The sequence below is a fragment of the Melanostigma gelatinosum genome, assembly GCF_949748355.1.
Source record: "Melanostigma gelatinosum genome assembly, chromosome: 11".
NCBI classification, from domain to species: Eukaryota; Metazoa; Chordata; class Actinopteri; order Perciformes; family Zoarcidae; genus Melanostigma; species Melanostigma gelatinosum.
This window is the reverse complement of record NC_136644.1, coordinates 1,865,602-1,886,034: the sequence shown is the minus strand read 5'-3', so window position 1 is coordinate 1,886,034 and position 20,433 is coordinate 1,865,602. Positions and strand designations below refer to the sequence as shown.

General features: G+C 45.1%; 2 protein-coding genes across 2 annotated transcripts; one reads left to right on the top strand and one right to left on the bottom strand.

Annotated features, from left to right (window-relative positions):
- Nucleotides 1-535: 535 nt before the first annotated feature.
- Nucleotides 536-9,027, top strand: sec23b (SEC23 homolog B, coat complex II component). The gene is made up of 19 exons (XM_079279156.1): nt 536-677; nt 1,902-2,129; nt 2,502-2,559; nt 2,671-2,757; nt 3,075-3,311; nt 3,418-3,500; nt 3,610-3,754; nt 4,783-4,941; nt 5,095-5,210; nt 5,373-5,496; nt 5,622-5,702; nt 5,810-5,899; nt 6,143-6,249; nt 6,551-6,704; nt 6,880-6,957; nt 7,083-7,244; nt 7,374-7,460; nt 7,645-7,866; nt 8,429-9,027. Exons 2-19 carry the CDS (start codon nt 1,909-1,911, stop codon nt 8,516-8,518), a joined length of 2,301 nt encoding a protein of 766 aa, XP_079135282.1. The 5' UTR covers nt 536-677; nt 1,902-1,908; the 3' UTR covers nt 8,519-9,027.
- A 4,692-nt stretch (nt 9,028-13,719) lies between these two features.
- On the bottom strand, nt 13,720-20,229 carry tmc5 (transmembrane channel like 5; the record flags this gene model as incomplete). The annotated part of the gene is made up of 17 exons (XM_079279344.1): nt 13,720-14,190; nt 14,281-14,373; nt 14,495-14,573; nt 15,359-15,532; nt 15,721-15,854; nt 16,400-16,475; nt 16,598-16,693; nt 16,773-16,870; nt 16,976-17,051; nt 17,602-17,771; nt 18,126-18,278; nt 18,609-18,753; nt 18,896-19,038; nt 19,134-19,394; nt 19,486-19,567; nt 19,933-20,035; nt 20,118-20,229. 17 exons carry the CDS (start codon nt 20,227-20,229, stop codon nt 13,720-13,722), a joined length of 2,466 nt encoding a protein of 821 aa, XP_079135470.1.
- Between the last annotated feature and the right edge of the window lie 204 nt (nt 20,230-20,433).

Genomic DNA, 20,433 nt, shown 5'->3' with positions numbered 1-20,433 from the left:
CATAAACCTCAGTAGGCCCCACAGAAATCATCTCAGAAAAAACTAATCGTATTTATAGTAACACTATTATTATATTATAATAACTATTATTATTAATTATAACTCTCAATTGCAATAAAGTTAAATGTCGAATGTATTGACAACCAACAATACCTTTCAAATATATGTAGTAGGGTATATTTAAAATTAAGGGTAGAATAATGCCCTCTAAATAATAGTGGAATAGTCACCTCTCTACGCAGTGAGTAGCTCAACTAAGTAGTGAGATAGCAAAGAGTGGAAACAAAGACTGGTCTAATCACACTGTACAATAATGTCATCAGATAACCTCTATAACCCCCTCACAAAGCCATGGGGGGAGATACCGGCGTTGCAGTAGGCCAACACTGTGAACTGCATATAAACTACATGTCCCATGCTTACCCTCTTCCCTTGTGTGCGCATAGCACGCCCTATTGACGTCACTGATAGAAGAGCCAATAGGAGGCGGATGAACCTGGAGTAACACGTCATTTTAACAAAGTGCAAAGAGCCGGGTCTGGTAGGGAGCGATCCCCTCACCGTCGTATTTCTGTCCTGTACATCCGTTTGCTTTTACCTCCAAATGCTGTGATTTCTTTTGAACACAACAGACTCTTTTGCTCGTGTCTAGACTTGAGACCAACCTGATATAAGAGGTAAGCACCCGACCTAACTTTGGCCGAAAGTAGGCCGCTTCTATTCAAAGAAGGGACAGGAAGTGGGTCGATGCTACATTCCGTTAGCTAACCCAGCCGGACGCACAACGAAGCGTTAGCTTTGAGGGGTTTGAGTGACGGATATTTGGCAACGACGGTTAACACTAACGTTTACCGTACAATTGACGTGGTTTCTACAACACTATCGTTACTAGTAGACGCAGCGAAACCGCCGCTTGTTCATCTCTGAGTAGAACTACTGTTAACCTTCAATGATACGTGGCCTGTGCTATCTAATGGAAGCTAACCGTTGTAAACATCTTTCAGAAATAGTGAATATTTCTATGATTTACGTTAATACAATTATGTTTCTTTGTACTTTCCCCTCAGAGTAAACGCCACACAATCAACCCCACTTCCCCTTTATCACATATGGGCAATTTACTTAGGTCAACAACTTTTTTGTCGATTTATCTCCTCGAGGTGATGTTGATGCTCCTCAGGATGCTTGTTTTGTCCGACCAATAGTAAAACAAATACCAAAATATTCAAGACAGACATGCAGAAGACAAAGTAAAGCAGCGAAACTGGAATTAAGGAATGCGTGTCATTGATGATTCATCAATATTAAATTAAGTGAGGAATGTAATTGGTAGGTTCACGACTGTTTATTCGGAGCCCTACCTAGTACCCAGTTGTCTGGCATGAGATCATATTGTACACTCTGAAGTATTATTATACCCAGCTGACAACACAAGAATGTTACTTTGTTTGTTTTGTGTAATCTCAACAAATGCACCTGGTAAACCTGCTGAAATACTGTTTCATTGCTCTGGAAATATCAAGTTCCTCTGATCGCGGTGAGAAACAGGCGGAGTGTACTGTTTATACAACCAGATCTACTGTGACACTTTGTCAAAGGTGTGACGTCTCACTGACGGGCTAACAAAGGTGTAACCTAAAAGTACGACTGGGATTCCTCTGCTGTTCCAAAACATGCTGTTCAGGTGTGCTTAGCACAGGTGTGTGCGTCATGCCTTTGTATATCTGCGTCTTATTTTAGAATGGGAGGGGAAAGGAGCACCTGTATAAAGAGCGGCTGTCTGCAGCCAGTGGAGAGCAGTACACTTGTTTAGTCTGCCTTTGTCGGAGCGACTATAGCCACTGCTTCTATTGGACTTTAAAATCATCACTGTGATCTGTTGTGCTCCGTCTTTGCTGAAGCTCGGCGATGGCGTCCTACCAGGAGTTCATCCAACAGAACGAGGACCGGGATGGGGTGAGATTCAGCTGGAACCTCTGGCCCTCCAGCCGCCTGGAAGCCACCAGGCTCGTGGTCCCCGTCTCCTGTCTCTTCACGCCGCTCAAGGAGAGGCCTGACCTTCCGCCGGTCCAGTACGAACCAGTTCTGTGCAGCCGGGCCAACTGTAAGGCAGTGCTCAACCCACTATGGTGAGTTAAACAATGCCCCTGCTTACACATGTGAACTTTTTAATGTTTGTTTTAACTGCAAGTTATCAAAAAACAAGAATTTGTGGATTCAACATTTAATTTGACTTATTTGTTAGCCTTTTTTTACACGTGAATTGCGTTCAACCAAGCAACTTTCTAGTGCCGACTATGTTCTTGACATTTCTTCATCTTAGTATTCCTCAAGTAAAATAAAATGGGTTGCAGGGAATTTGGTGCTTTGTATGAATAGCTTTTTCCTGCATCAGCAAATACTAGGTGTGGTACATAAGGGTTGCATATGTGTCACTCACGGTTACACTCCTGCCACGTGGGCGGATCCTTAACCCAATTGGTTTGCTCACTCCTTCACAGTCAAGTTGACTTCAGAGCAAAAATATGGGCGTGCAACTTCTGCTTCCAGAGGAACCCTGTAAGTACTGACGTTCACGGCATTCTTTAATTAGATATTATGCATGGCTGATAATTTGGACTCGCTGCATTCCTTTATTGAGGTTGCTAATCCGGTTCTGTGTCTCTGCAGTTTCCTCCCTCTTACGCAGGCATATCTGATGTGAACCAGCCAGCGGAGCTCATGCCACAGTTTTCTACCATCGAGTACATAGTACAGGTAAATACTACATGCATGTCTGCACTCTGACCCTGTGCAAGGAGATTGTATATACTCTGTTGTGTCCTAGTTGTGGGTCAGACAATCAATGTGTTCAGTGTCATCATGGGAGAAAAGGCCCTGTACTCTGGGATCAACACTAATATGGTACATTGGAGAAAGAGGTTTGTCATAATCATGTAGTGTTTTGATATCTTAAGTTCTACAGTCATTGACATAAACAGAAACATCCTTTGCTTTGCAGCCAACGTAGTAACTATGCCAGTGTAACCATGCAGAAACAAAATGTGTAACATTCCTCTCTCACTTATTTACAGCGTGCACCCACAGCCCCTCTGATCTTCCTCTATGTGGTGGACACGTGTTTGGAAGAAGAGGACCTCCAGGCCATCAAGGAGTCCCTTCAGATGTCACTCAGCCTGCTGCCCCCCAACGCCCTGGTGGGCCTCATCACATTCGGACGCATGGTTCAGGTTCACGAGCTCAGCTGTGAGGGGATCGCCAAGAGCTACGTGTTCAGGGGCACCAAAGACCTCTCCTCCAAACAAATCCAGGTCGGTGGCGCCAAAGGAATGAGGCAACTGAGATATGAGACAAATTAGGAGATTTATGTGTGAAAGAGCCCGACTGTAATAACTGTTTTTCTTTGGTGTGTTTCAGGAGTTGCTGGGTTTAACAAAGCCAGCAGCATCGGGGCAACAAGGTCGCCCTCTGGCACCTGAGGATGCTGCCGCTTCCTGCAGGTGAGGAGCAGCATTAACACTCATCTGTGGTCTGTTAGCTCTTTCCAAAAGTTAGGAAGTACACCTCGCAGCTCTTCTTTGTCCAAGGTGTGCTTGTGTTCAAATACAGGTTCCTTCAGCCCGTGCACAGAGTGGATATGAATCTGACTGACTTGCTCGGCGAGCTTCAGAGAGACCCGTGGCCTGTCCCGCAGGGCAAGCGGCCGCTCCGCTCAACCGGTGTTGCGCTGACTGTTGCTGTCGGCCTGCTGGAGGTAAAGTCTACACACGCGCGTGCAGAAGCTCAGATAATATTGTCCACAAAGTTTGGATACTAATAAAACCGGACTATGAGTATCTTGCATGTGGTTGTTTACCACAAGTTTCAATCCAAATCCAACCTTGTTCTCTGGATACGAATGAATTATCAGTCCTGTAATGAGGCGCTTCACCGTCACCTGAACTTTGGCCTCTTCAACACGACTGTGCCACATGTAACTGTTCAGCAAGGCACAGACTGCCTGATGACTATCTCCTGCAGGAACCGTACGTGAGCTCTGTCGGTTCAAAGGCTCGTTCCTTGTTTGCCTTCTGTCTGTTCCCTCCACCGTTACTCTCCTCTTCTCCTACAGCTAATCTGAGCGGTTATATAACTGATGCAACAGATCGTTCCGCCCCGCTGTACTCCCTTTCAGCACATAGGAGACGAGGCCTGATTAGAATACATTTGGTTCTTTCAGGGACTCCAGATTCACTGATTTGTCGAGAGGCGTTTGACTTGATGAATGAGTCATTTTGCTTAAAAAGCAGAACTGCACAAAGTGGTTAGCTTCCACCATTCGTTGGCTTATTTGTTTGATTGCGAGTACACTTTGTCCCTGTATAAATGAATCACTGTTGACGTAGAGCTTAACAGCTGATTTCTGTGGCTCTGTGATGATGTGGCATTCTACCAAAGGTCTGTTTCTCTGACTCGAGACTGCTGGACTATGGACTTAGTTGGAAGTGTTGGCTGTGAGGTCTGCCCTCTGAAAACTGATTCCCAGAAAGCACTCAGCAGACCTCTGATGCTCTCTATAGATACATTCAGTTAAAGCTAGGCTTTGTAATCTTGAGTACACTCGATTTTTGAAATAATCTCACCAACAAAATCATCCCAACTGTTTTCCAATGATAGCAGCACTTGCTTCAGCCCGTCCCTCCAAAGCCACGCCCCCAAAATGACTACATTGAACGTAAACAACAAACATGGCTGTTGTTGATGCTCACAGCTGTTTAAGACTCTTTATCTCTTCATCCTCAGGGTACGTTCCCCAACACGGGGGCTCGTGTGATGCTGTTCATCGGAGGGCCCCCCACCCAAGGCCCAGGCATGGTGGTGGGAGACGAGCTGAAGAACCCCATCCGCTCCTGGCATGACATCCAGAAAGACAACGCTCGCCATTTGAAGAAAGCCACCAAGGTGAGCCGGTGCAAGAGCCCTCTGCAAGTCTTTGCATTTGCACCAGTAATTGATTGAACTCTTCCTTTTACAGTTTGTTGTTATAACTGACTTTTGTTCATGGACATTAAATCGTCATTTCATGTCTTTTGTCTGCTTGTTTGTATCACACAGTACTATGACGCCATGGCCAACCGCTCCGCAGTGAATGGCCACTGTATCGATATCTACGCCTGTGCCCTGGACCAGACGGGACTGCTGGAGATGAAGTGCTTATCTAATCTCACCGGGTACGGCAGCACTCACTGTTTGATTGATTGAGGGTTGTGGGGTTATATTCGTCTGACTGTTGGGGATGTGTGATTCTGTTTTACTTCTCCTTATTTTAACGCATAAATACCGCTTTCAGAAAATATGTGAGTCTAAAGAAACGTGTTCTATTTAATTATCAGGGGCCACATAGTTATGGGAGACTCCTTCAACACCTCCCTGTTCAAGCAGACCTTCCAGAGAGTCTTCAGCAAAGACTTCAATGGAGATTTCCGCATGGCCTTCGGTGGTGTCCTAGAAGTCAAGGTAAAGACGTGATGACATCATCCGAGTCCCGATGAATATCGTGTGTCAATCACTCAAACGTGGTGATTCTCTTCAGATAGCTCTGTACTTGCATACTTATGTCGTGTGTCTTTCTGTCTTCCTAGACATCAAGGGAAGTGAAGGTTTGCGGGACCATCGGACCGTGTGTTTCACTCAACTCCAAGGGCTCGTGTGTTTCAGAGACTGTGAGTCGCTGCCCAGCAGTCAAATTCCTTCCTTCACACAATTGTATTGTCGTGCGAGAGCTGTTGTTTCCAGGCATCCACAACAATGTGTTCTCTGTCTGGTGTAGGAGATGGGTATCGGTGGCACGAGCCAATGGAAAGTGTGCGGTCTCAACCCCTCCACCACTCTGGGCATCTATTTTGAAGTGGTGAATCAGGTAAAAACCTCATCTTGTGAGCTCTGATGGGATTACTGTAGGCAGACTAAAGTACAGCCGCTAATCATATCAAACTAGTGAATACTTGTGATGGGATGAAGGCTTTGTTTAGTGAAACAATGACTTCTTTTTGTGTTTTGCTTTTGGTAGAAGGCCGTTTGTTCGGCTCATTCAAAGAGAGAAGTGATTGACGATAGTAGTCTGACTGTCTCTACTGTTTTGTGTGTGTGTGTGTGTGTGTAGCACAATGCACCAGTCCCCCAAGGTGGCCGAGGGGCGGTCCAGTTTGTCACCCAGTACCAGCACTCCAACACACAAAGGAGGATACGGGTCACGACCATCGCAAGGAAGTAAGACACCGTGAACCTCTGCTCCTCTCCATGTCAACCTGGAACATTATCATCAACAAGCTAGCTTAGACTGTCCAGTGAATATTCACTTCACGCACCGAGAATCAGTTTGTCGCGTTAGTGCGTTACTCATGCAAGGAATTTGGCACAGCAGTAAAACACAGTGACTTATTTTAAAATGGAAAATATGAAAATTGACAGGTGTTGGCGATGCAATGAAGCCTTCGGAAACCTGTTTGTAAGTGCGTCATTCGCACCACACCCGTGCTCACCTGCACCTTTCTGTCTGTCCCCACCTAAGCTGGGCGGATGCTCAGTCCCAGATTCAGCACATCGAGTCGTCGTTCGACCAGGAGGCGGCCGCGGTGCTCATGGCTCGCCTGGGAGTCTTCAGAGCGGAGTCGGAGGAGGGACCAGATGTCCTGCGCTGGCTCGACAGGCAGCTCATCCGCCTGGTGAGTGCCGCTCCCACGCCTCCCTGCCTGCGCTGTGTGATGACAACAATGCATAGTTGGCATAGTTTGGATTGTGTGCTATAGAGCCGATCCGTATTTGCTTACGTGTCATGAGCCGGGTTATGTAAGGGTTGTGTTCAATGTTTGAACAGTGTTTTGTCTCCCTTGGTTTCAGTGTCAGAAGTTCGGCCAGTTCAACAAAGATGATCCGACATCCTTCAAACTGTCAGAGTCTCTGTCCCTCTACCCACAGGTGAGCCTATAATAATAATGCCTACCCAATCATTGTAGAGCTGATTAAAATATGACTTGATCAATAATTATAACATTGTAATATGAATGTAATTGACTAACTTTTTTCCTGTCCTCCACCTGCAGTTTATGTTCCACCTGCGGCGGTCGCCCTTCCTGCAGGTGTTCAACAACAGCCCCGATGAGTCGTCCTATTACAGGCACCACTTTGTCAGGCAGGACCTGACCCAGTCCCTGATCATGATCCAGCCCATCCTCTACTCGTACTCCTTCCATGGACCACCAGAGGTCAGCCTCACCCCCTCCACACCGTTGTTATTATTATTATCAGCGTTAGAGGAGCATCGGGACCTTCGTAAGAAATGTGTGTCAGCTATGTGGTGCTTGAGTTGTTCCAAACTGTGTTTTTCTTCGCAGCCCGTCCTCCTGGACAGCAGCAGTATTCTGCCAGATCGAATCCTGCTGATGGACACTTTCTTCCAGCTGGTTATTTACCACGGAGAGGTGAGACCGTTATATCCATTTACCGGTACATCTCCAGCAGGACGACATTTGATTTATCCCCTTTTAGATCCAAAAATCGCCACCTGTCGGGTCATTTCTTGACTTTCTTTCTAGAGGATAACGACACATGAGCTGATACAGAAGGCTGTTTCTTAATGCTGTCAATTTCCTTTTTTGTTTCCAGACCATAGCCCAGTGGCGTAAGGCCAGCTACCAGGAAATGGCCGAGTACGAGAACTTCAAACAGCTGCTGCTGGCTCCGCTGGACGATGCCCAGGAGATCCTGCAGACGCGCTTCCCCATGCCGCGCTACGTCGACACGGAGCACGGAGGCTCCCAGGCTCGCTTCCTGCTCTCTAAGGTCAACCCGTCGCAGACCCACAACAACACCTACGCCTGGGGACAGGTACGGCATTATACGCTACAGGAAAAGATTGCTTTTAGAGGTCCACAACATTCGGTGGATTTTCACCCGCTTGTCTCGCTCCTCATGCAGCTGCAGTGGAAGTTATTTACAACCTCCTGCAGCGCTTTCATAACGCGTCAGTACAAAACTACAATTTATGAAAGTTTCCGAAATTCCTCATTTACTTCTTTCCGTCAAATGAAGTCTTTAAAACCCCCGGATTGTCTGTACCCCTGGGGGGGGGGGGGGAGTTTAAAGGCAAACTGTCGGAAAATCCAGCTAACCTCTGAATTTAAGTGTGGGAGATTGAAAGCTGAAAATAGCATCAATCTCTTTATTTCCCAAGATAAGAACTATACGCGCTGTTTATGAACACTGACTACATCGACTGCGCTCCCAGAATGAGGTTATGAAGAGAACAAGGCCCCGCGTCAGCCAATCTTAGTGATGAACCAGTTTTGCTCCACTAAAGTGATCATGGGATCAGAGTTATGTGATGGAAAGATCTGTCCGCTCAGTGCATAAACCACTCGGCCTGTGTTTGCTTCCTGTGCGTCTGTAGGAGGCGGGCGCCCCGATCCTCACCGACGACGTCAGCCTGCAGGTCTTCATGGACCACTTGAAGAAGCTGGCCGTTTCCAGCTCCACGTAGACGTCTCTATGCCACCACAAAGACATCAGACATTCACGCAGTGACATCGGGATCCATTAACATTTATTTCCCCTGCTAGTTTTTAAATGAGCCAGACCCAGAGAGTCCACTGTATGTGCTTGCTTGAGTCCTTTATGGAGTCGTGTGTGACATATCCACGCTACAACATGAACGGGAAGGAAAGAAAGAAAGAAAGGAGGGTGGGGAGAGACACATTCCTCATGTGAAAAAGAAGTGATATTTCTACTCATTTTCATTAACTTGTTATTTATATACTCGAGACTGTCCTCATGTAAGCAATATCAAATACTCTCTCTTTTATATTTGATATTACAGAATAATTAGACTAATGATACGTTCTCTTGTTTTATTTGTGTGTGTTTGTCCTATAAATATGACTACTGCATCAGAGTTGGTTAAATGTGCTGTCCAAATAAGCTGCTTGTATGTGATAACAGTTTCTCATGAATAAATTCTGATGGTACCTTCTGACGCTGGAGAAGTGTTCACGGGGCTCATCGGGCTTCACACCGATCGCTTGTTACCGGTAGTCAGTTCATTTGACGTGTAGATTTAAAATCCGACGTGGATTATACCTGTTTTCCAAGAGAATTCCCTCTGAATAATCAGGATTAATGTTCTGAGGAACGAGTCAATCGCATCAACTCAACTGAGACCGACTCCGTTTTCAACGACGAACGTTGAGCTTTGTTTGTTGCTTCATAAGGCACTCTGTAGTTTAATCCTCATCACCAGCTGGTATTTTGCACCTGATGATTGCCCAAGTGTCCTAATCACACTTCAATACTCTAAGTCTGTATGAAGGTTGTTTGATTTAGATCCTGTTATCCGTATGAAGCCCTGTCGGCAGGAAACTGTCGTGTGTCCTCGCACCAGCATGTACTGCCTGTTCACAGAGCATTTTCTCCGGGATAGAAACATATAAACTGAGGTAACCAGAGATGCTCGGTTCATTCCCCAGGCATCTGTTAGTTGCCGTGCAGCAGGAGAGGCCTTGCTCTTGCAGGTCTAGCGTTGCAGATTTGCACGCAGCATGTTGCTACAACAGTAGGTCGCACGGCACTCTCCCTCAACAATTGTCTTTTTACATTTGTTGCTACTGTACACAATGCCTGCACGGCATGCAATCCCAATCATAGAACCACTCGCACACCATCTACTGTCACGTAAGCTGATTTCAGAGCACCCAGACACTGGTTTTGAGGATCAGTGAACTGCAGATTATGAGGACTAATTCTTGGGGGCGATCTGTTTAGAGGCAAATTCTACTCTGAGCAGCTTTAAGCGGAAGTTGCCACTGAAATACAAATGAAGTGTGTCAATCAAGAGCTTATGCCTCATCATGTTGAACTCTGAAGCCACATATCCGAAGGTGTTCAAGGCCAAGTAAAGAGATGCAACGCAGCGGCTCTTAATCTCCTGACAGACTGCTGCACAATGCCAAAAGCTCCTTTTGGGTCCGTGCATTGTTCAGTTGAGGTCGGTGCAGCTGCGTGAGCTGTGACGCCGTGCATGGATATGAAATGATGTCATGAAGGGAAAGCAATCATGTCTTCATTTTAATCTGTGTGTCTCTGCTCGTGTCCATCGTGAACCACGCGAAGGAATGCGGCTGTGCATGTTCGATGACATTCAGAGGAACAAAAGAACATTCATATTTATCTGACAGTGATCATTCATGATGCTCATGTCCGTGTGATTCCCAGGCTTCGGCAGAGCTGTAAGGAAATGTGTTATTATCTCCTATCAAATCCCAACGGGTCAGTTCTAGTCCAGCAGCCGGAACACTCCATGCTGCTGTCTGTCCCAGATACCTTATGTAAGATTTCTATATGGAATATGTCAGAGCACGTTTATATAACTCTGATACACAATGCTGTAGTCACATGATGCCTGCCATGAAAAATATAGTTCTGCTCCTTTGCTGTTTAGATTAAATGAGCTAAAACTTGAGTCTGAATGTACATTAATATTGTATGTGAGTACATGTTTTTAATTCCAAAAAAGCTCAGAGCAACAGATGTATAATAGTCACCTGGGTGTGAAATAACAGTCCAAAGGAACCTTCCGTTTAAGAGGAGCAGTAATAATCATCTTTATATTGCAGATTTCAGCAAATTTAATGGAGAGGAAAAAGAAGCATGGAGAGAAAAGAGTTTAGTCTTAAACAGTGATTCTTCTCCTGGAATCATTTCAACCATTACCAAAGCAGTTCATCGAATTGCATTTCTTATGTGTATGTCTACAAGCCTGTATGATAAAGAGCAAGTGCTTTTTGAAGTGATTGATTGATTTGAAGTGCTGATTTAAACGCATGTAGGATGTTAGAGTTATAAATAACTTGTACATGTGAGACCATTGTTTTTTTAGCCAATAATGCCAAATTATTTGGGGGGCTGAAGAACATTTTAGGGGGGCTGAAGCCCCGCTAAAATAGGCCTAACGACGCCCCTGGTACTCAGGGCGCTTTGGTGGCCTGATTTGTCTGTTTTCAGAGTCATGTTGAAGTGCGGCTCAGCCTCCGGGTGGCTGAACATGAGGGCGTGCTGCTGAGGTGACAGGATATCATATCTGGCCTCATTTACTCTTGTACGCTTGTAAGCACTCTTTGCACGGAGGCTCAAACGACTGGTTCTGTGAGCTCATTCTCACAGAAGAATGTCAACATTTGTGTTGACTCTGCCAATTTCCTCTCACATGCAACGACCCTGCTCTGTTCTTCTTTGCCCTTAGGAAACTCCCCACACTTTTAGTTTTAATAACGCTGGCGATGTCTTCACGGTTATCATGAATTGTGCTTCAGGGTGGTTCTTCGGGGTGTAAGATGTGGGTATTTAAGAGTCTAATTAAAGATGCCATTTCGTTACTCTTGTAGCTATTGTAGAATCCAGCTGACGTGACACGTCCAGCAAAAGGGACTTAAAGTCTTTCTTGCTGATGCCGCTTCCTTTCTTTGTGATATTTAGTCTCTTGTGGCCCCCAACTTGATGATTTTCTTTTTCTTCTAAATGTACCACGATAGCTGGAGCAGCCCTGAATCCTCTTCATCGTGCAGTTCTCTCTAATTCTGAAATGTGGAGTGAAATATGTCTGCTAGTAATTATAAGTTGATAAGTTGTGAGGAGATGCATCCTATTAACAAAGAGAGAGAGAGGGAGAGAGAGAGAGAGAGAGAGAGAGAGAGAGAGAGAGAGAGAGAGAGAGACAAACAGAGAGAGAGAGACTCGTGCATCTTCTCCACTTGTTCACTACAAAGTGAATTTCTCTTTGTTGTGTTTTCTATCAGCATGGCCTGGGCGTCCTTCACCTGCTGCATGGGCGCATCAGTCACCACACTCAACTCCTACACAAAGGCCGTCATCGAGTTCAGGCACAAGCACAAGACCTTCCAACAGAGCCTACGCGAGGAGCGGGAGGCTTTCGGGTATTTACGGGAATGCTCCCTGCACTCCATCTCCAAATCTGTGGAGGTTTACTCCAGCCAGACCCTGAAGAGTGGCAGCAAAACTCTCACGCCTGCAGACTCTCTGGACCTGAGTGACATTGCAACGTCTTTAGGGGAAGAGCAGTGCTGAACATGTTCAGTGCTGAACATGTTCAGTGCTGAACATGGCAGGACAGTTAGGTGGTGGCGTCGCTCTCGGTGTGGCAACGTGATGGATGGAAGCGCTGTCGTCCACATGTGGTCGGCATTCAGTTTGGGATGCTAATAGCCTGATTAAAGTTACTGTGAGGAACTTTGAACTGGTTATGAGTTTCATGTTGTTGCCTCTATATGATTTTCTGTGACTAAACAAGACCATCAGCGAGAGGATTGGCTAATTCTATCTCGGTATTCTTTGTGCAAAATCAGATTAAATGATGTCGGTTCACCAGAAACATGAGAGGTTTTGTAAATGGACTCTGGTACTCAGAAACAGGGCCCACCACAATCACACAAAATGAAGGTTCCTTGTAGCTTTAAACATGTTTCAGTCAATCAATAAATCAATGCAAAGACACTGGTTACTGGTTTTCATTCATTGTGAAATAAAGCCACAAACAGTTATTGCAAGTGATGTTTCCTACATACATGTATCTTTGTACACAGAATGACTGGAAAGATGTGCATCATGTCTCTGTTACATGTTCACTACCAGTTACTTTTATTGTATTTGTATATTAAGCCCAAACAAGCATTTGCAACATCATACTGTATCAGGAACAACTACAGAGAAACTTGTGTCATAGAACCGTCACAGTATTTTTAAATCGGGTACACATTCCCATTGAAAGCAGAGTATTGTAGGTGTTAAACATGTCTGGAGGGATCTTTAGTGTAACTTTGGAATCACTGGCTGAGATCAAAGTGTGAGAAGACAGATGTGTGATAACACCTAAAACTCAACAGCTGATCTGTGGCATCAGACATAATCCCTGTAGAGGGCAGTGTTGACTGAACAGGCTGTTTGCAAAGTTACGTTTCACTCAATTCCTACTGGTGACTGTGTTCTTTATTGTTTCGGCATTTCTTACAATATAATGTGATGCGAGGGTGCATACAAGTTGCCTTCTTTATTTTCACTCGATATCAACAGAGTTGTTGTGTTTTCATCCATCACGGAGTGTAAATGACAGCAGGTTTAGTCTGTTTTAAGGGTTCATTGGATGTTTTGTTGTTCTGCCGGATCAGCAGCTCAATCAAGGAGAGTGTTACCAGCTTTGCCTCATTGACTACCATCTCGAATGATGGCACGACAAAAGGACGGTGACACACGTTCTTTTATTAAGTATCTGATATTAATCTACATTTCACAGAGAAGATAATAGCATTAACAACTTGTGTTAATGATGCAGAAGTTACATTAGGCACAAGATCAGACCTAGTGTATATGTGTTATAATACCTATTTATCTTACTTGTATACTGTTTTAGAAACATGTTCAAATATATTGGTAAAAGATAAAGAGGTGGACCTGCACTCTCTTCTAGCCCTGCTACAGGAGACATATTCGCACTTTGTTCTTTTAACTTTACAGCAGGATTGAACAATGTAATTCTGGAGAAATTACCTTAATCATTGACTTATAACTGATGCTAATTTATCGAAGGTCGACGACTCGAATCCAAGTGTGATTTCCGTCCTCTGTTGTTCTTTTCAGTCGTGTGCCTTCTCCCCACAGTGAGCTCGACGGCTGTGGTCAGTAGCCGTCGTCATACTCATTCTGGGCCTGTTGGCGGGCCAGCATGGCCTGTATGAGGGCGCTGGAGCCTGCCGGAGCTGAGTTCTGTGGGGGAGCTGGGACCCACGGAGGCCTGTCCTCTTTCTCTGCTCTCTCTCTGGCTTGCACGACTTGCATCATGACACTTGACACAGAGGACGGCAGGTCACGTGCGTCCTCCTCGGCTCTTTGTCTGGCCTGCACGGCCTGTGTGAAGGCGCTCGAGAATGACGAGTGTTGATCTTCATCCTGGTCGTCAGCTCTCTGGCGGGCCAACATGGCCTGCATCAGAGCGCTGGGGGTGGAGATGTCGGAGGGAACGGGCACTCCGCCACTGCTGCATCTCTCTTCCTCCTGTTCAAGCTGCTGGCGAACGAGTAACGCCTGAACCATGGCGTTGGAGTTGGACTGACCGGTCGAGGAGTGGTCATCTGGACGCCGCTTGGAGTGCTGAGGACAGGAGAGAATATGCAGCGAGGTTGATCACAAATCTCTGTGTGAAAGGTGAAGAGTGACCGTGAAATCATCTTCACATCAAACCTTTTTTTGATTCTTCTGTTTGGATTTTTTATCAGGCTGGGACTTTTGGAGGTTCTGGAGCTTGTCTAACAAGAAGGACTTGTCTTTCCCTTCCTGGTGGGAGAAAGAAGAGAGAGAGAGAGAGGGAATTATCTGACATGCAGGCATACCAAAGGGCAACCAAGCAGAAATACACAAAACAACATTTGAATGATGGCTTTTAAAACACACTCACATTAACAATCCGTTGTCTCAGGAGGCCAATAAGCTGCTTGCGGCCCTGAGTAACTTGCCAGAAGATGAATATAATGACACTGAGAAGGAAAACATGATAATATGAATGACAAATTATTGTAGAGACTATTTGCATAAACATGCTAAATTGTACATGAGTACACCCACACACAAGCACACAGTGTGCCCACATTATTGAGTCTATGATTCAATATTCAAATGAATGTCAGTGAAGCTGTGTGATGCATGTGGCTGAATTGAGCACCATGGTTACCCTGCAGGACCCATTCAATGACAAACGGATGTTTAATGTCCCGGCAAACCTTAAACTCAAAGGTCTGAAAGGTTGGACGTGACATATACTTTACACTTACATTTCATCATACTCGTATTTCTAAGGATGGCAATTTAGCATCGTCCACCTCAATTTCCACATGAGATCTGAATTGAATTTGTCCGATAGGCCCACCTCGGTTTAGGACCAAAAACATGCAAAACTAATGACACTCCCTTTAGCCTTCCCATGTTAGCATGCTAACGCGCTAAACTGCCCAACTGAACATGGTGAGCATCATGTGTGCAAGCGTTGTCGTCGTGAGCGAGTTAGCCTCGTGATATCAGTATTTAGCTCAACGCACCGCTGTTCCTCAGTATTAAGACATTTAGTTGATGCTCTGCAAATCCAAATCCAACATCTTCTGACGTTGAAGATCATGTGATATGATTGCAAGATTAAGAACATCAACATTGAGAGTGTAAGGTCTGAGCAGCACATGACACAATACATTGGGGTGGGCTTTTCTCCTGGGCTTGATCTGCAAGACCAGAATGAGTGAAACCAACACAATCCATGTCACACACTTACATGATGATGAGTGAGATAAAAAAGTAGAAGATTTCACTTCTGATGACATTTTCGTAGATCCAGACGGCCGATTGAGAACCAGGGATCTTCTCCAAATCATCTATCCACACTCCAACCACACTGAAGGTGTTGTTGAGTCCCCGAAAAGGACCGCACTGCTCCGAGGGAGTCAGACTACAGCGCAGGACAAGGTGCACAAAGCAAGACGTGGGTTTGTGCAGGTAAAGGATGCAGCATGTATCAAAGACCGGTACTGTTGGGTTTTGTTCGAAGTTTCTTCCTTGTATAATAATTGTCTTTACGTCAGGTTGTTAATGTGATACAAAAGTTTGTAATATTAAAAATAGGTCATGTGCTTGTACCTCCAGGCGGTGTATGCAACCACGGACAGGGCTCCCACAAAGAAAGGGAAGAAGAGGAGGGCGATGAAGATGGTTTGCATCTGAGCTGCTCTGCCCGACCGTCGCGGAGGCTGGCAGTTCTGGACCAGGCTGACCTGGGTAAGCGGTAACCAAACACACACACACACACGTGAACAAAGACATGTAACACCAACACCATTTTCCACTCATTATTATTGCAATACCTCGTGGTATTATTGAAGTTTACAAAAGCATGAGCTCATTTCTGCCTAAACATCAAATCTGTTTCACAAGGTCTGAACACAAAGACCTCATAAGCGCTTTGAAAAGCATTCCTTCAAAGGTCGTTCAGCATGTTCATAAAACATTCAACAACGCAGATCACATTACCAATCATGTGAAATGACTTCACTCTGGGATTGATTGACGTTTCGTGGCACAGAACAACCAAAAGGTTTGCTCCACAAACCCTACCTGCCTTTACTACGAACCATCACATGCTGTCAGTGTCATGAAAGGATTTCATTCAATTATTGAACCAGGTGCACAAATAGCGTAACATGAGCCTGAAACATTGCATAGAGAAGCTCGGCCGTTCTATCTTCCTATGGCCGCGTGTCATCATGGCAGTTCAGCTTTAAATCACCAAGGACTCTCATCTTTATGAACCTGCATCTACCTTCTTTACGTAAAACAAAAGGAAAAATTTGAGAATCTGGATGGCAGGCAGCAGAGGAGAGAAGTAGATTCCAATCCTGCGGGGAGATAATAGAAGGTAAACTTACTTTTAACCAATAAATTAGCTCTGAGAGCAGAAGAGACAACACAAGTCCTGTGAGTGAGCTCTCACTGTAGATGTTGGATGTATTGATCTCACCAGGCCAGAGTCTGTGCGTAGATGAGTTCGAGGACATTTCTGGCTACGTCAAACTCTGGAACCCCGAGACGAGGTAGTAATCTCGTCCCAATCACACTGTTACAAAAAAGTATGATTCGTTTCACCAACTGCATTTCTATGATTGTGAAGAATAAACTGAAAGTGTGAAACTCACTTGCTGAGAAACTCTCCAAAGAAGGATCCCAACATCAGAAAAAGGAAATCAACAATAACCAGACGGTACAACGCCTCGCCCACAATGGACTCCCAACACTGTGGAGAGCACAACAGGTTCATCAATGACTGTCTATCGACTGACTGAACTAATATCGGTGTATTTAAAGATGGCAAGACAGGGTTGGTCCCTTTTAAACATACTGAATACTTCTTAGCCACCACATTCATCCAGTAATAACACAAGACGGCCAGAATGGATATCTTGAGGAACACGTTTCTTTGGGAAAAGAGAAACAAAAAGATTATTGATGCTTGAAGGTACAGTTTGACTTTATGGGAAATATGGCTATTTGCTTTGTTGTCGAGAATTAGTTGAGAAGATTGATACCACCACTGTGTGACCGTACAGTAAATACAAAGCTGGAACCTGCAGCCGGTTAGCTTAGCTTAGCATAAAGACTAACAACAGGTGGAAACAGCTCACCTGGCTCTTTCCGAAGGTGGACAATTCTTATGTGTATTCATGCTAATTGTGGTTTTAGAGGTGAATAATCCAAATTAGATATTGAGCTTCTGACGAGCTGCTGGGCAGTTTTTGTGACCTTTGGACAGAGCCATGCTAGCTATTTCCCCCCCGTTTCCAGTTGTTATGCTAAGCTAAGCTAAGTTAATCAACTTCTGGCTCCAGCTTCATAATGAATAGACAAATCTATCAATCTTGTCATTTAATTCTTGGCAATGAAGCAAATCAGTGCATTTCTAAATGGCACATTCCTTGATCATGTGTCCTTTAAGTCACATGATATAATGTGTGCCCGCAATCTAACCTGACCACCAGAGCGTAGATCTGTCTGCGCTGGCTGGAGTAGTGCTCAAACTTGTTGAAGAGGGAGTAGAAGAGCGGGACAACCAGGTTCATCAGAGACACCACAAAGGGGACCAGGAGAGTCTCTGCCTCCTGAAGCAGAGACCAGTTGGCAGCATCTGCTGGCAGCATCTAGATAACAGATGGAGGTCAGCTGACGACAGCACAGACAGCAAACACTGCGTGCAAAGAAATGAATCAAACCCTGCACTGCCGGTAAATGACTTGACGCATTACTGTAAGTTATGAGCTTATGACACGTGCTGAGTCAGATCAATACTTCACCATGCCATGAAGTATTATCCTACGCAGTTTATCCACGCATGCAAACAAAGGGATCAATAGATCTCTCTGTTAATACTGCTTTTCCAATTAGTTTCCAGACAGAGAAGAAACCTTTTTTTCTGTTCTCTGTCGTCTCTGTCAAAGAAAGACAATTCGTCCAATTCAACAATAAGACTAATTGTTCAATCTTTACTTGAGTACCTGCTGTTGGTATTGGCAGAGATAATAGATGCTGGCTCCACAGCCGACAGCCAGGCCGGTGGAGAGGAGCCAGGATCCCAGATCAACCCCAAAGTGCTTCAGCTCTTCAGAGAGGGTCAGCAGCTGCCTCTGGGCCTTCTCTGACAAAGACTCCTGGAGAGATGGCAAGAGGATAATGGTGGCGATGGAAAATAATGAGGCTTCGTGATTTGTCTTTAAACAGGAATTAACCTCTGACAGATCAGAGTGTAGGACATTTGTTCAAGGCGCATTGTGCGCATATCAATCTGACTTCCAGAATGTAACTACAAAGTTCAGAGTAGCAAGTTGAGAAATATGAATTAGTGGAAATGTACTGTATGAACATGTCGTTCAGAGCGGCTTGTTTCAGATATAGTTCATGATTTGGAGATGAAAAGATCCCACAATAAAACGACTCTCTCTTCTCCACCTGGTGCCTTGAGTAACAAAAGGTAGAGTCACCTTGAGTTGGATGCGTAGATTGTTCTTGCGCTGCCTCACTGCCCTCTCGTTGGTGATACTAAAGTCCCAGCTGCAGAGAAGCTGCCATGCACTGTTTGAAGTTGGGTCTGCCAGTATATTGTTTTTCTTGAATGAGCTGGCCATGCTGCGAGAGAGGAATCGGAAACGTTTCTTTCTTTGCATTCAAAGGGCTGTTAACCTGAATGACAATTAGAAGGGCGAAGGGAATCTGCAAAAAAACTCAAATATTGTGATCTGCATTCTAGTGATACAGAAACTGAACTAACCTGAAGATAAGTGCAATTCCACACAGCACCATGTAGACTGCAATAGTGAAGAAGTAGGCCAGCTGCATGTTGTACTCCATCAGGCCATGCAGGGTTGCATTGCTGTAGCCACCGTAGTACATGACGGTGTAGTGGAAGTAACCCTGGAGAAGCCCAAACACATTTACTATGCATTGGAAAGAAATGTTTGTTACTGACCATCATTTGGATAGTTGTGGATTTACGAGTCTCAACTTACAGCTCCAGATAGCATCTCCAGTCCGCTGAAGCTCACATTGGGAGGTATGTTGGGAGAGGGGTCGTAAACGAGCAGCGGGATGGTGATGAAGCCAAAGTTGACCAGGAACGAGAAAATGTTGAACATGAGCAGCCACTTGAGGAACACGAAATAGATGAGGACACTGGTGCCAAACTTGCCACCAATCTCTTTCATGATGCCTTGCCACAGCTCCAGGGTCTGCCTGGCTGAGCTCATACTGTAGCCACACCTGCGGAAAGACTGAGAGAGCAACTTGTGACATGTAACGCACACAGCACAGCTTATATATTAAATGGCTGTACTCACAATGAGTTGTATGGTGTTTACTTACCAGTGACACATTCTCAGAGCAGTCTGCAAAACATGTGAACTGGCGAGATTGCGTGGAAGACTTAAACGCCAGCACGTGGCTCCTGTGGAGGTCATTGAGAACAGTATTTGGTGTGATAATGGCATTAGTACCTTGAAGGTCTATATCTCCTGATGAATTGGAAAATTGCGACACAACGCCGCGGAACAACCTTTGGACTTTGTGTCATTTTAATAGTTTCTTGTGAAATGCACCTTGAATCAAGAGAGCAGTGTGTCTATGTGTGTGTGTCTGTGCACAAATACTCTACGTATATTTTCCTCCAGTGATCTCCATTGCAACACAGTCCCACCATGTCTTTGCAGACAGACTTTTATTTTATGGCTCTCAGCAGGGTGTAACGGTTAACCTGAGATAACACTGACAAGGAGGCGTATAACCTTTAACTGCTTGTCAGTCAAGACCCACCTGATATGTTTCTTCTCGTCAAAGCTCATTGGAAGATTCCGAATGGCCCGAATTCGGTCTCGTGTTGACAAGGCAACGAGCTCCGTGACCAGGTTCTGTTCCTCTGTCACACACAAGATGACAAGATAAGACCTCCCTGTGATCTTTACATCAGGTGTCACTCTCCACATCGCTGCAGCTCTTACCGGTCTCCATCTCGTTCCTGATGGCGTCCTCTGTGAAGGCTACGTTGGCGGGATCCCCGTTAGGAAACATGCTCATCCTTCTCATTGTTATTCCCCTCCATCTCATTGTCATGTGACCTGGACGTACGGACACGAAGAGAAGAATGTGCTTCGCTGATGAGCAGTGATCGTCCAGAAATATCCCTGAGAGCTTGATGTACGATGGTGAACTCACGAGGGGTGACATCGAGGTTTGCTTTTTTAAACACTTGCAGCTACTCACACATGTAAAGATCTACTCTCCCACCACAGCTTGCCATTGATTTACTTTTGTCTC